Source organism: Bubalus bubalis, chromosome 8 (assembly GCF_019923935.1).
Source record: "Bubalus bubalis isolate 160015118507 breed Murrah chromosome 8, NDDB_SH_1, whole genome shotgun sequence".
Classification (NCBI taxonomy): domain Eukaryota; kingdom Metazoa; phylum Chordata; class Mammalia; order Artiodactyla; family Bovidae; genus Bubalus; species Bubalus bubalis.
In genome coordinates, this window is record NC_059164.1 from 33127015 (window position 1) to 33143248 (window position 16234).

Consider the following 16234-nt stretch of genomic DNA (forward strand, 5'->3'; position numbering starts at 1 on the left):
AATGCTCAAAATTCTCCAAGTCAGGCTTCAACAGTACATGAACCATAAACTTCCAGATATTCAAGCTGGATTTAGAAAAGGCAGAGGAACCTGAGATCAAATTGCTAACATCCATTGGATCATAGAAAAAGGAAACAAGTTCCAGAAAAACGTCTACTTCTGCTTTATTGATTATGCCAAATCCTTTGACTATGTGGATCACAACGAACTGTGGAAAATTGTTCAAGAGATGGGAATATCAGACCACCTGACCTGCCTCTTGAGAAATCTGAATGCAGGTCAGGAAGCAACAGTTAGAACTGGACATGGAACAACAGACTGGTTCCAAATAGGGAAAGGAGTATGTCAAGGCTGTATATTGTCACCCTACTCATTTAACTTATATGCAGAGTACACCATGAGAAACGCTGGGCTGGATGAAGCTGAAGCTGGAATCAAGATTGCTGGGAGAAATACCAATAACCTCAGATATGCAGATGACACCACCCTTATGGCAGAAAGCAAAGAACTAAAGAGCCTCTTGATGAAAGTGAAAGAGGAGAGTGAAAAAGTTGGCTTAAAGCTCAGCATTCAGAAAACAAAGATCATGGCATCTGGTCCCATCATTTCATGACAAATAGATAGGAAAACAATGGAAATAGTGACAAACTTTATTTTCTTGGGCTCCAAAATCACTGCAGATGGTGACTGCAGCCATGAAATTAAAAGATGCTTACTCCTTGGAAGAAAAGCTATGACCAACCTAGACTGCATATTAAAAAACAGAGACATTACTTTGCTGACAAAGGTCCATCTAGTCAAAGCTATGGCTTTTCCAGTAATAATGTATGGATGTGAGAGCTGGACTATAAAGAAAGTTGAGCACTGAAGAATTGATGCTTTTGAACTGTGGTGTTGGAGAAGACTCTTGAGAATCCCTTGGACTGCAAGGACATCCAACCAGTCTATCCTAAGGGAAATCAGTCCTGAATATTCATTGGAAGGACTGGTGCTGAAGCTGAAACCCCAGTACTTTGGCCACCTGATGTGAAGAACTGACTCATTGGAAAAGATCCTGATGCTGGGAAAGGTTGAAGGCAGGAGGAGAAGGGGATGAAGAGAACGAGGTGGTTGGATGGCATCACGGACTCGATGGACATTAGTTTGAGCAAGCTCCAGAGCTGGTGATGGACACGGAAGCCTGGCATGCTCCAGTCCATGGGGTTGCAAAGAGCCAGACATGACTGAGCAATGGAACTGAACTGAGTTTCTTTTATCCAGCTTTCTCTGCAGTCACCCCAAGAAGCGATTTTCAAAGTTGTCTTCTTGGGGACTGTTCTGAGCCCAGTTTTGCACAGCTCTGCATATCACAAAATTCATCCATGTCTGGAGCTGAAACCTGCTTTCTATCTGTTACCCATTGTTCAAAATTCTACCCTTTTTGGTTGTGTCTGGTAAACTGCTTATTTCTTTAAGGACAACCCTGAGTGTTTGAAGGCAATTATTAGGTAACACAGTCTCTAAATCTGTTATTATTTGAGGCACTGTCCCTTTGGAGTGAGACATGGATTTAAAATCTAGAAAAATGGTATAGATGAACCTTTTTACAAGGAAGAAATAGAGACACAGATATAGTGAACAGACGTTTGGACACTAAGCGGGGAAGGGAGTGGGGTGAATTGGAAGATTGGGATTGACATATATACACTACTAGGTATAAAATAGATAACTAATGAGAACCTGCTGTATAGCACAGGGAACTCTACCAAATGCTCTGTGGTGACCTAAATGGGAAGGAAATCCAAAAAAGAGGGCATATGTGTGCACATATAGCTGATTCACTTATTGTACAGCAGAAACGAACACAACATGGTAAAGTACTATACCCTAATTTGATCCCTGAGTCGGGAAAGTCCCCTGGAGAAGGAAATGGCAAAGCACTCCAGTGTTCTTGCCTGGGATATCTCATGGACAGAGGAGCCTGGCAGCCTATAGTCCATGGAGTTGCAAAAATCAGAAATAGTGACTAAACAACAGCAGCAGCTCTGGTTTATAGTCGTTGTGTTTCTTTAGGCAATTGACTTTGTCTCTTTGACTCTAATAGTTTATATGAGAAATAGGACCAATCTTGCAGAGTTAAATGAGAGGGCACATTTGTTATTCAGTGGCTCAGTCACGTCTGACTCTTTGTGACCCCATGGACTGCAGCACGCCAGGCTGCCCTGTCCTTGACTATCTCCCGGGGTTTGCTCAAACTCATGTCCATTGAGAGGATACATAGGGAGGGCCTAACATGGTGCCTGCCGTGTAGATTGAACACTGTTTCAATAAGTGACCATCCATCCTTGCCTTTGTGTTGTAGCAGATACCTCATCCTTGAGTGATTAATATAATGCATCCTTTCAGAGTAATTTTTTGATCTGTATGCCTGGAAGTGATATTAGTACCAATTAAGATCCATTCACCTAAGCTTTCAGTCCTCTGGGCTTTGAAGGTACAAGTAACCCTTGGCAGCAAATATGCTTTCTTCACTTATAAAGACTTAACACAAAGGAAGAGTATTTAACGTACTGCTTTTCTGACTCTCTGGCAGGGTAAGGTAGTCAGATATGTTTTAATTTTATAGTGCTTGAATTCGCCCAGCCAGACTCCATAGAAGAATAAGGGTGGCAAATGAGAAAGCAAAACACCCTTCAGTTCAGTTCAGTCGCTCAGTTGTGTCCGACTTTTTGCAATCCCGTGAACCGCAGCACGCCAGGCTTCCCTGTCCATCACCAACTCCTGGAGTCCACCCAGACTCATGTCCATTGAGTCGGTGATGCCATCCAACCATCTCATCCTCTGTAATCCCCTTCTTCTCCTGCCCTCAATCTTTCCCAGCATCAGGGTCTTTTCCAATGAGTCAGCTCTTCGCATCAGGTGGCCAAAGTATTAGAGTTTCAGCTTCAACATCAGTCCTTCCAATGAACACCCAGGACTGATCTCCTTTAGGATGGACTGGTTGGATCTCCTTGCAGTCCAAGGGACTCTCAAGAGTCTTTTGCAACACCACAATTCAAAAGCATCAATTCTTTGGCAATCAGCTTTCTTTATAGTCCAACTCTCACATCCATACATGACCTCTGGAAAAACCATAGCCTTGACTAGACGGACCTTTGTTGACAAAGTAATGTGTCTGCTTTTTAATATGCTGGCTAGGTTGGTCATAACTTTCCTTCCAAGGAGTAAGCATCTTTTAATTTCATTAGTTTACTTGACTGACTCAGCATGAAATGGATCGGAAAAGTAATTTGATAAAAATGTTCTGGTGGCAAAGGAAGCAAATATTAGACATTGTATCATTTACATTCTGGAGCCATAGAGTCAAATCAGACTATTCTATAAGAACAGTCCTATTTTTCCTTTGTTGCTGTTGCAGTGTTGTTTTTAAGTAATTTTAAAAGGAAGCAAACTCATTCTATTACCTTTTTGTTTTCAGAGCCCAGAGATTTACTTATGAATAGTGACAGCAATCAGTATGTAATTGGGCTAAGTGCCTCTCACAATCTAAATTGAGTCTTTTAAATATAAACCAAGTCTTCATGCACATGATTTGAAATTCATTTTATCTTCTTCCACGCTTGAAGAATTTTCTGTTCCTCCCTCTTTACTGTATTTTTGGGGTTGGCAAACTTTTTTTTTTTTCTTTTACAAAATGTGAATTTAAGGAAAGCTTAAGTCTCAGTAAGTAGTTGATTTAAATTTGTGGGTTCCAGATAATCGTGTTTCATTATAATGAGTTGAAAAGTGTATAGGGGATTAACTTTGATATAGGTATGGTTGGAAGTAGCATGGTTCATCTGACCTGAGTGTCTTGTGTTTTCTTTACAGGTAATGTTGAAATCAGGCACAAACATACTGTACTGGAGAACTACAGGCATCCTTATGGGTTCCAAGGCAGTCAAGCCAGTGTTGGTAAAAAATATCACGATTGAAGGTATTTCACATCTGTCTCTTTTAGTAGTCGCCTATCCCATTTAAAATATTGACTACATTGTTGGTTTTGCTGGTTCAAGGGGATATGGGACAAAAATTAGCAGGTTAGGCATCATATTGGCCTAGAGACCCTGGTTTTATTTCTGGCAAGTTGGCTGTTTGTTTTTCCTATCCCTAAACTGAATTATTTAATCTGTGTGAGAAAGTAAAAATAATGACAATTGTAGGTGTCTTGAAATAAAAGAAAACAATCTTTATTAATAACCTACTCTTCATTCAAGAAGACTTCATTGTGTTGGCATAGTACTTATACAGGGTCACGACTGTATCCATAAAAATAAGTGAAATAAATATCTTGGCCTGTCTCCTACACCTTTTGCCTCTCTTAACCAACTGCATTTTCTGACTCCTGAGAGTGGACAGTATGCTCTGGCATGGTTCATTATCAGAGCTACTTTTACTTAAAGCAGTGATTTCTCTTCTATTTAACTTTGATTTATATTTTACTATGGTATAAGTGTGCTTCTTCCTGTGAAGCTAACTCATTAGTTATAGGGACATCTGCTGGTGATACCTGGACTTACAAACCTGAAGAAAAGTCAGCTTTTCCCTGGGTCTTGTGGGTCTTGTCTGTATGTAACTAGTGAGCAGTGGAGGAAAAGGGAACTGGTAGACACAGAGAGAAGAGAATGGTACAGAATTGGAAGGAATCAGAATTTACTCCATTTCTGATTAATGAAGTTGTTTTGATAGCTGAGCTTATACACTGATTCAGTTCAGGTCAGTCACTCAGTCATGTTGGACTCTTTGCGGCCCTGTGGACTACAGCACACCAGGCTACAGTGTCCATACCAACTCGGAGCTTACTCAACATGTCCATTGAGTTGGTGATGACATCCAACCATCTCATCCTCTGTCAACCCCTTCTCCTCCCACCTTCAATCTCTCTCAGCACCAGGGTCTTTTCCAGTGAGTCAGTTCATCCATCAGGTGGCCAAAGTACTGGAGCTTCAGCTTCAGCATGGGTCCTTCCAATGAATATTCAGGACTGATATCCTTGAGGATTGACTGCTTTGATCTCCTTGCAGTCCAGTGGGCTCTCAAGAGTCTTCTCCAACACCACAGTTCAAAAGCATCAATTCTTCAGTGCTCAGCAGTCTTTATAGTCCAACTCTCACATCCATACATGATTACTGGAAAAAACATAGCATTGACTAGATGGACCTTTGTTGGCAAAGTAATGCCTCTGCTTTTTAATATGCCATCTAGGTTGGTCAGAACTTTTCTTCCAAGGAGCAAGCGCCTTTTAATTTTATGGCTGCAGTCACCAACAGAGTGATTTTGGTGCCGAAGAAAATAAAGTCTGTCACTGTTTCCATCGTTTCCCCATCTATTTGCCATGAAGTAATGGGACGGATGCCATGATCTTCGTTTTCTGAATGTTGAATTTTAAGCCAACTTTTTCACTCTCCTCCTTCATCAAGAGGCTCTTTAGTTCTTATTTGCTTTCTGCCATAAGGGTGGTGTCATCTGCATATCTGAGGTTACTGATATTTCTCCCAGCAATCTTGATTCCAGCTTGTGCCTCTTCCAGCCCAGCATTTCTCATGATGTACTCTGCATATAAGTTAAATGAGCAGGATGACAATATACAGCCTTGACGTATTCCTTTTCCTATTTGGAACCAGTCTGTCGCTTCATGTTCGGTTCTATTGCTTCTTGACCTGCATACAAATTTCTCAGGAGGCAGGTCAGGTAGTCTGGTATTTGTAGTGATCCACACAGTCAAAGGCTTTGGCATAGTCTATAAAGCAGAAATAGATGTTTTTCTGGAACTCTCTTGCTTTTTCCATGATCCAATGGATGTTGGCAATTTGATCTCTGGTTCCTCTGCCTTTTCTAAATCCAGCTTAAACATCTGGAAGTTCATGGTTCACGTACTGTTGAGGCCTGGCATAGAGGATTTAGAGCATTACTTTGCTTGTGTGTGAGTGCAATTGTGTGGTAGTTTAAGTATTCTTTGACATTGCCTTTCTTTGGGATTGGAATGAAAACTGACCTTTTCCAGTCCTGTGTCCATTGCTGAATTTTCCAAATTTGCTGGCATATTGGGTGCAGCACTTTCACAGCATCATCTTTTAGGATTTGAAATAGCTGAACTGGAATTCCATCACCTCCACAGCCAGCCTTCTTGATAGTGATGCTTCCTAAGGCCCATTTGACTTTGCATTTCAGGATGTCTGGCTCTAGGTGAGTGATCACACCGTCATGACTATCTGGATCATGAAGATTTTATTTGTATAGTTCTTCTGTGTATTCTTGACACTTCTTCTTAATATCTTCTGCTTCTGTTGGGTCCATACCATTTCTGTCCTTTATTGTGCTCATGTTTGCATATGTTCCTGTAATGTCTCTAATTTTCTTGAAGAGCTCTCTAGTCTTTTCCATTTTATTGTTTTCCTCTATTTCTTTGCCTTGATCACTGAGGAAGGCTCTCTTATCTCTCTTTGCTATTCTTTGGAACTCTGCATTCAAATGGGTATATCTTTCCTTTTCTCCTTTGCCTTTTGGTTCTCTTCTTTTCTCAGCTATTTGTGAGGCCTCCTCAGACAACCATTTGGCTTTTTGCTTTTCTTTTTCTTGGGGATGGTCTTGATCACTGCCTTCTAAACAATGTCACAAACCTCTGTCCGTAATTCTTTTGGCATTCTGTCAGGTCTAATCCATTGATCTATTTGTCACTTCCACTGTATAATCATAAGAGATTTGATTTAGGTCATACCTGAATGGTCTGGTGGCTTTCCCTACTTTCTTCAATTTAAGTCTGAATTTGGCAATAAGAAGTTCATGATCTGAGCCATAGTCAGCTCCTGGTCTTGTTTTGCTGACTGTATAGAGCTACTCCTACAAGACTTTCTAGAACTAACACCCCAAAGAGATGTCCTTTTCGTTATAGGGGACTGGAATGCAAAAGTAGGAAGTCAAGAAATACTTGGAGTATCTGACAAATTTAGCCTTGGAGTACGGAATAAAGCAGGGCAAAGGCTAGTAGAGTTTGCCAAGAGAATACACTGGTCACAGAAAACACCCTCTTCAAATAACACAAGAGAAGACTCTACACATGGACAGCACCAGATGGCCAACACTGAAATCAGATTGATTATATTCTTTGCAGCCAAAGATGTAGAAGTTTATACAGTCAGCAAAAACAAGACTGGGAGCTGACTGTGGCTCAGATCATGAACTCCTTAATGCCAAATTCAGACTTAAATTGAAGAAAGTAGGGAAAACCACTAGACCATTTAGGATGACCTAAATCAAATCCCTTATGAGAAGTGAGAAATAGATTCAAGGGATTAGATTTGATAGAGTGCCTGAAGAACTATGGACAGAGGTTTGTGACATTGTACAGGAGGCAGTGATCAAGACCATCCCCAAGAAAAAGGAATGCAAAAAAGCAAAGTGGTTGTCTGAGGAGGCCTTACAAATATCTGTGTAAGAAGAGAAGTGAAAAGAAGAAAAGGAAAGATATACCCATCTGAATGCAGAGTTCCAAAGAATAGCAAAGAGAGATAAGAAAACCTTCCTCAGTGATCAATGCAAATAGAATGGGAAAGACTAGCGATCTCTTCAAGAAAATTAGAGATACCAAGGGAACATTTCATGGAAAGTTGGGCTCAATAAAGGACAGAAATGGTATGGACCTAACAGAAGCAGAAGATACTAAGAAGAGGCGGCAAGAATACACAGAAGAACTATACAAAAAAGATCTTCATAACCCAGATAACCACAGTGGTGTGATCACTCACCTAGAGCCAGACATCCTGAAATTCGAAGTCAAATGGGCCTTAGGAAGCATCACTACAAACAAAGCTAGTGGAGGTGATGGAACTCCAGCTGAGCTATTTAAAATTCTAAAATATGATGCTGTGAAAGTACTGCACTCAATATGCCAGCAAATTTGGAAAACTCAGCAGTGGCCACAGGACTGGAAAAGGTCAGTTTTAATTCCAATCCCAGAGAAAGGTAATGCCAAAGAATGCTCAAACCAGCACACAATTGCACTCATCTCACACGCTAGTAAAGTATTACTCAAAATCCTCCAAGCCAGGCTTCCACAGTACGTGAACTATGAACCTCCAGATGTTTAAGCTGGATTTAGAAAAGGCAGAAGAACCAGAGATCAAATTGCCAACTTTTGCTGGATCATTGAAAAAGTGAGCGAGTTCCAGAAAATCATCTACTTCTGCTTTCTTGACTATGCCAAAGCCTTTGACTATGTAAATCACAACAAACTGGAAAATTCTTCAAGAGATGGGAATACTAGACCACCTGACCTGCCTCTTGAGAAATCTGTATGCAGGTCAAGAAGCTACAGTTAGAACTGTACATGGAACAACATACTGTTTCCAAATCTGGAAAGGAGTATGTCAAGGCTGTATATTGTCACCCTGCTTATTTAACTTACATGCAGAGTATATCATGAGAAATGCTGTGCTGAATGAAGCAGAAGCTGGAATCAAGATTGCTGGGAGAAATACCAATAACCTCAGATATGCAGATGACACCACCCTTATGGCAGAAAGTGCAGAAGAACTGAAAGCCTCTTGATGAAAGAAGAGAGTAAAAAAGTTGGCTTAAAACTCAACATTCAGAACATGAAGATCATGGCATCTGGCCCCATTACTTCATGCAAACAGATGGGGAAACAATGGAAAAAGTGACAGACTTTATTTTCTTAGGCTCCAAAATCACTGCAGCCATGAAATTAAAAGACACTTGCTCCTTGGAAGAAAAGTTATATCCAATGTAGACATCATATTAAAAAGCAGAGACATTACTTTGCCAACAAATGTCCATCTAGTCAAAGCTATGGTTTTTCCAGTGGTCATGTATGGATATGAGAGTTGGACTATAAAGTCAGCTGAGCGCCAAAGAATTGATGCTTTTGAGCTGTGGTGTTAGAGAAGACTCTTGAGAATCCCTTGGACTACAAGGAGATCAAAGCAGTCAATTGTAAAGAAAATCAGTCCTGAATATTCATTGGAAGGACCGATGCTGAAGCTGAAGTTTCAGTACTTTGGCCACCTGATGCGAAGAACTGACTCATTGGTAAAGACCCTGTTGCTGAGAATGACTGAAGGCGGTAGGAGAACAGTTGACAGAGGATGAGATGGTTGAAAGGCATTACTGACTCTGTGGACATGAATGTGAGTAAGCGCCGAGTTGGTGATGGGCAGGGAAGCCTGGCGTGCTGCAGTCCATGGGGTCACAAAGTGTCAGACTCAATCAGTGACTGAACTGAACTGAACTGATAGAGCTTCTCCATCTTTGAATGCAAAGAATATAGTCAGTCTGATTTCGCTATTGACCATCTGGTGATGTCCATGTGTAGAGTCTTCTCTTGTGCTATTAAAATAGGGTGTTTCTATGCCAGTACATTCTCTTGGCAAAACCCTGTTAGCCTTTGCTCTGCTTCATTCTATTCTCCAAGGCCAAATTTGCCTGTTACTCCAGGTATCTCTTTAATTCCTAGTTTTGCATTCCAGTCCCCTATAATGAAAAAGACATCTTTTTTGGGTGTTCTAGAAGGTCTTGTAGTTTTTCATAGAACTGTTCAACTTCAGCTTCTTTAGCATTAGTGGTTGGGACATAGACTTGGATTTTTGTTATATTGAATGGTTTGCCTTGGAAACGAACAGAGATCATTCTGTCATTTTTGAGATTGCACCCAAGTACTGTATTTCACACTCTTTTGTTGACTATGAGGGCTACTCCATTTCTTCTAAGGGATTCTTGCCCACAGTAGTAGATATAATGGTCATCTGGGTTAAATTCAGCCATTCCAGTCCCTTTTAGTTCACTGATTCCTAAAATGTTGATATTGTCTCTTGCCATCTTCTGTTTGACCACTTCCAATTTACCTTCATTCATGGACCTAACATTCCAGGTTCCTATGCAGTATTGTTCTTTACAGCATCGGACTTCCATCACCAGTCACATCCACAATTGGGTTTTATTTTTGCTTTGACTCCATCTCTTCATTCTTTCTGGAGTTATTTCTCCACTGTTCTCCAGTAGCATATTGGGCACCTACCGACCTGGGGAATTCATCTTTCAGTGCCGTATCTTTTTGCCTTTTCATATTGTTCATGGGGCTCTCAAGGCAAGAATACTGAAGTTTTTTGCCATTCCCTTCTCCAGTGGACCACGTTTTGTTAGTACTCTCCAACATGACCCGTGAGTCTTGGGTGGCCCTACATGGCGTGGCTCATGGTTTCATTGAATTAGACAAGGCTGTGGTCCATGTGATCAGTTTGATTAGTTTTTTGTGGTTGTGTTTTTCATTCTGTGTACCCTCTGAAGGATAAGGATACAGGGCTTATGGCAGCTTACTGATGGGAGAGACTGACTGAGGTGGAAACTGGGTCTTGTTCTGATGGGTGGGGCCATGCTCAGTAAATCTTTAATCCAATTTTCTGTTGATGGGTGGGGCTGTGTTCTCTCCCTGTTGTTTGACCTGAGGCCGAACTATGGTGGAGGTAATGAAGATAATGGTGGCCTCCTTCAATAGGTCCGATGCATGTGCTGCTGCACTCAGTGCCCCCAACCCTGCACCAGGCCATCACTGACCCATGCCTCTGCCGGAGACTGCTGGACACTCACGGGCAAGTCTGGGTCAGTCTCTTATGGGGTCACTGCTCCTTTCTCCTGGGTCCTGGTGTGCACAAGGTTTTGTTTGTTCCCTCCAAGAGTCTGTTTTCACAGACCTGTGTAAGCTCTGGTGCTTCTATGATGGCATTAATGGTGACCTTCTCCAAGAGGGCTTATGCCATTCCCAGGTCTGCTGCACCCAGAACCCCTGCCCCTGAAGCAGGTCACTGCTGACCCATACCACCCATACCTCTGCAGGAGACACTCAAACACAGTTCTGGCTCAGTCTCTCTGGAGTCTCTGGGTCCTGGTGCACACACGGTTTTGTTTGTGCCCTCCAAGAGTCTGTTTCCCCAGTCCTGTGTAAGTTCCTGCGGCTCTATGATGGGGTTAATGGTGACCTCCTCCAAGAAGGCTTATGTCATAACCAGGTCTGCTGCACCCAGAGCCTCTGCCTCTGTGGCAGGCCACTGCTGACTTATACCTCCACAGGAGACACTCAAACACTCAAAGGCAGATCTCAAAGGCAGGTCTGGCTCAATCTCTTAGGACTCTTCTGGTGCACACAAGGTTTTGTTTGAGCCCTCTGGGCATCTCTGATGGGTATGGGGTTTGGTTCTAAATGTGATTTCATCCCTCTTGCTGTCTTGCTGGGGCTTCTCCTTTGCCCTTGGGAGTGGGGTATATTTTTTTGGTGGGATCCAACATTCTCCTGTCGACAGTTGCTCAGCAGTGAATTGTAATTTTGGAGTTCTCGCATGAGAAGATGAGCGCACGTCCTTCTACTCCGCCATCTTACTATGGAATCTCATACACTGATTATATACTTCTATCAAATCTGAATCTCTTAACTGTTCACTATACTTCATTGTTCAATTCAGTATTCATCCCAGCTCTCTACAAACAGTAAATACATTTGTGATGTTGAATTAATGGTATATAAAAGACCTGGGTTGAGCTTACTATTAATATTTCTCTTTCACTTCTGGTAGCAGAAGCAAGGACACGCTGATTTGTTGCTGTTGGGCCCTCCCCCTAGGCTCTGTCTCCAGTTTCCACACAGGGGTGGTACAGGGCCCTCCCTCCATGCTGTGTCTCCCATTACCACTTAGGGGTGATACAGTGTCCTCCCTTCATGCTCTTTCTCCCATTACCACACAGGGGTGGCCTACACATCAGAATGCTTTCCATGCAAGCCCGGCACCTTCAGCGACAAACCAGGTTCATTCATCTGCCAAGTGTGTCCCAGAAACACTTATTCTGAGAAGGGAGCCAAAGAATGCATCAGGTGTGATGAGGACTCGCAATTTTCAGGTAAGATGAGTCTCCTGTTTATACTCTTTGATCTTTTTTTGCTAAATTTATGTTTGTGGACAGTGTACAGTCATAAGCCAGAAATCACACATGCAATGTGATGAAAACAGTGGGCCAGAAACCAAAGTCCTGAAATGAATTCATACCTAGTGGATAAAATAGGACTTCTAATTACCTCTTTCTGCAGAACTTTTCTTTTTGTCCGTAATGTTTTCTGTTCCACAACCCCCAGGTAGCTGTTTTGGATATGTTTATACTTGCCTAAAAAAAATTCGTATTGTACTTTTAGATGATTCGTTGGCATGGAGATGTACTTAGAAACTTAATTTGTTCCAGATTTACAACATGCAGTGATAATGAAGGAAATCTAATGTTTTCTTAGAAAGCTATGATATGCTTCTTGTATACCTTGGAAACATTTTATTGCTCTAGGAAAAATAAAAATCCAGGGCTTCATTTGCTCTAGGCCTAACTAGTTCTACCTACATTCTTCTGGCAAGATTATTTTTACTTTTCAGTTGTCTGCTTTTTGTTTGTTTGCTTGTTTTCATGTTTGCCTTTTTCATAGAGTCACAACATAAATGACTCATTTCTGAAATGCATTCTTGTGTTGCAGAAGAAGGATCCAGCAAGTGTATGGAGCGCCCTCCCTGTACCTCAAAAGACTATTTCCAGATCCACACTCCATGTGATGAGGAAGGAAAGGTACAGGCTATATTCAGTCATCTACATCCCTCATTTATCCACCCCTTTTCCTATTTTGAACAGACTACAGTTTGTTCCTTAGACAGTTAAATGAGCAGATATATAGCACGTGTGTTTAAGTAGCACAGAGGAAATTTAAGAATTTAGACTCCTAAGCCCACCTTTCTGGCTCTGATTTTCATATCTACTGCTTATTAGGTCTTCCCTGTAGGTAGCTCAACCAGTAAAGAATCTGCATGCGATGCAGGAGACCGGGCTTTGATCCCTGGGCTGGGAAGTTCCTCTAGAGAAGCAATCCACTCCCAGTATTCTTGCCTGGGAGAGAATTCCATGGACAGAGAAGCCTGGCAGGGTGACATGGGATCCACTGTGTTGCAAAGAGTGAGACATGACAGCGACTAACACACAGTGCTTATTAGTGCTATGTTGTGTGCTCGAAGTCTCGAGAGTTTTTCATCAGTCCAATGGGAATAATATCAGTACTTACTTCATAGGGCTGCCAGGAAAATACATGAGATACTCAATTTAAGATTCCCTAACACAGGGCCTGGTGCATAGTGAGTGCTCAGTCAGTTACTGCTATTGTAAACAGTTAAATTTTTTCAGGAATATTAGTATCAGGAGAGCACAGCCTTAAAATGTGTTCTGTGACTCACAGAATGAAGATAATGTTTAACTTCTCTTTAATTATTTGGTTACTCAGTAGGTTCAGTCAATAAAAGCCATGCAGCCATAGGCTGATGCATTATGGCAGATTGCTGTGTAATTGCATTTAGAAAATGCAAATTAATTACCATATAAATGGCACTTAGCCAGAGGAAGGATACAAACCTGAACTCTGCAGTTGACCTGCCATTGTCTTAATTAAGAAGTTAGCCTACCAGTCTATGTCAGTAGGAGAAACTGAGATTAAGCTGGCTGTGATGCAGCATTCTTTGTGTGTGTTTGCATCTTTGAAATAATGACGTTGATTTTTGTCCTTAGGTTCTAATCTATAATTTTTATATTTATATAATTGTTCATCTTACCCTTAGTCCTTAAGCTTTTTAAATTTACTTCCCAATACTTAAGACAAAGTATATTCTTATATTTAGAGTATAACAAGTACTTAGAATAGGTCAAAGGAAGGACAGTTTAAATTATGGACATTTTCATTTAGAAGTGCATCTATGAATTTCAATCAGAAGAGTAACGTTAACAGCTTTTAAAGAGCAAGGATTTATGAAGTATGAAGTATGATGTTGAATGTACATTAATGGCTAAGTAAGAGCTATTTCTATTTAGAAAATATATGCAGAGAGCCATTGCATGCTAAGTCACTTCAGTCGTATCTGACTCTTTGTGACCCTATGGACTGTAGCCCACCAGGCTCCTCTGTCCATGGGGGTTCTCCAGGCAAGAATACTGGAGTGGGTTTCTGTGCCTTCCTCCATTAAGGTGGGTTGAAAGTAATTTGGAATCATGTTTCTTTAGCTAAACTTTTCTTGGCTGAACTTTCTTTTATATTAAGTAAGGCAAGTTAAATTTATGTTTTCAGTTCCGTTCAGTCTGTCATTTCTGACTCCTTGCTACCCCATGGACTGCAGCAGGCCAGGTTTTCCTGTCTATCACCAACTCCCAGAGCTTACTCAAACTCATGTCCACTGAGTCAGTGATGCCATCCAACTGTCTCATCCTCTGTTGTCCCCTTCTCCTCCTGCCTTCAATCTTTCCCAGCATCAGGGTCTTTTCCAATGAGTCGGTTCTTTGCATCAGTTGGCCAAAGTATTGGAGTTTCAGCTTCAGCATCGTTTCAATGAATATTCAGGCCTGATTCCCTTTAGGATTGACAGTTTTGATCTCCTTGTTGTCCAAGGGACTCTCAAGAGTCTTCTTCAATACCACAGTTCAAAAGCATCAATTCTTCAGCACTCAGCTTTCTTTATAGTCCAGCTCTCACATCCATACATTATTACTGGAAAAGCCATAGCTTTGACTAGATGGACCTTTGTCGGCAAAGTGATGTCTCTGCTTTTTAATATGCTGTCTAGGTTGGTCATAGCTTTTCTTCCAAGGTGCAAGCGTCTTTTAATTTCATGGCTGCAGTCACCATCTGCAGTGATTTTGGGGCCCAAGAATATAAAGTCTGTCACTGTTTCCATTGTTTCCCCATCTATTTGCCATAAAGTGATGGGACCAGATGCCATGATCTTACTTTTCTGAATGTTGAGTTTTAAGCCAACTTTTTCACTCTCCTCTTTCACTTTCATCAAGAGGTTCTTTAGTTCTTCTTCACTTTCTGCCCATAAGGGTGGTGTCATCTGCATATCTGAGGTTACTGATATTTCTCCCAGCAATCTTGATTCCAGCTTGTGCTTTATTCAGCCTGGCATTTTGCATGATGTACTCTGCATATAAGTTAAATGAGCAGGGTAATAATACTGCCTTGACATATTCCTTTCCCGATTTGGAAACAGTCTGTTGTTCCATGTCCAGTTCTAACTGTTGCTTCTTGACCTGCATACAGATTTCTCAGGAGGCAGGTCAGGTGGTCTGGTATTCCCATCTCTTTAAGAATTTTCCACAGTTTTTTGTGATCCACACAGTGAAAGGCTTTGGGGTAATCAATAAAGCTGAAGTAGATGTTTTTCTGGAAGTCTCTTGCTTTTTTGATGATCCGACAGTTGTTGGCAATTTGATCTCTGGTCCCTCTGCCTTTTCTGAATCCAGCTTGAACATCTGGAAGTTCCTAGTTCATGTACGGTTGAAGCCTGGCTTGGAGAATTTTGAACATTACTTTGCTCGCGTGTGAGATGAGTGCAATTGTATGGTGGTTTGAACATTCTTTGGCTTTTGAATGAAAACTGATTCCAGTCCTGTGGCCACTGCTGAGTTTTCCAAATTTGCTGGCATATTGAGTGGAGCACTTTCACAGCATCATCTTTTTGGATTTCAAATAGCTCAACTGAAATTCCATCACCTCCACTAGCTTTGTTTGTAGTGATGCTTCCTAAGGCCCACTTGACTTCTCATTCCAGGTGTCTGGCTCTAGGTAAATGATCACACCATCGTGTGATCACATCACTTCACTTCACATCACATCACTTCACTTTGCATCACATCACGTCACATCACATCACTTCATTATCTGGGTCATGAAGATCTTTTTTGTATAGTTCTATGTATTCTTGCCACCTCTTCTTAATATCTTCAGCTTCTGTTAGTCCATATCATTTCTGTCCTTTATTGTGCCCATCTTTGCATGAAATTTTCCCTTAGTGTCTCTAATTTTCTTGAAGAGGTCTCTACTCTTTCCCATTTTATTGTTTTCCTCTATTTCTTTAAAATCATCACTGAGGAAGGCTTTCTTATCTCTCCATGCTATTCTTTGGTACTCTAGTCTTTAATTAAACTGTGAAGAAGGCTGAACACTGAAGAATTGATGCTGTTGAACTGTGGTGCTGGAGAAGATATTGAGAGTCCCCTGAACTGCCTGGAGATCAAACCAGTCAGTCCTAAAGGAAATCAACCCTGAATATTCATTGGAAGGACTGATGCTGAAGCTGAATCTCCAATATTTTGGCCTTGAGAAACCTATATGCAGGTCAGGAAGCAACAGTTAGAACTG

The 16234-nt window shown here is 41.3% G+C and overlaps 1 protein-coding gene across 3 annotated transcripts in view; it reads left to right on the plus strand.

The window, feature by feature from the left end:
• The window catches only part of ELAPOR2 (endosome-lysosome associated apoptosis and autophagy regulator family member 2), a 218347-nt gene that overhangs the window by 140808 nt on the left and 61305 nt on the right, over positions 1-16234 (plus strand). For all 3 annotated transcript variants that reach the window (XM_025291010.3, XM_025291011.3, XM_025291015.3), the window contains 3 exons: positions 3850-3955; positions 11770-11922; positions 12539-12627. In XM_025291010.3, the coding sequence (XP_025146795.2) occupies positions 3850-3955; positions 11770-11922; positions 12539-12627 (348 nt within the window). The remainder of the gene's footprint in view (positions 1-3849; positions 3956-11769; positions 11923-12538; positions 12628-16234) is intronic.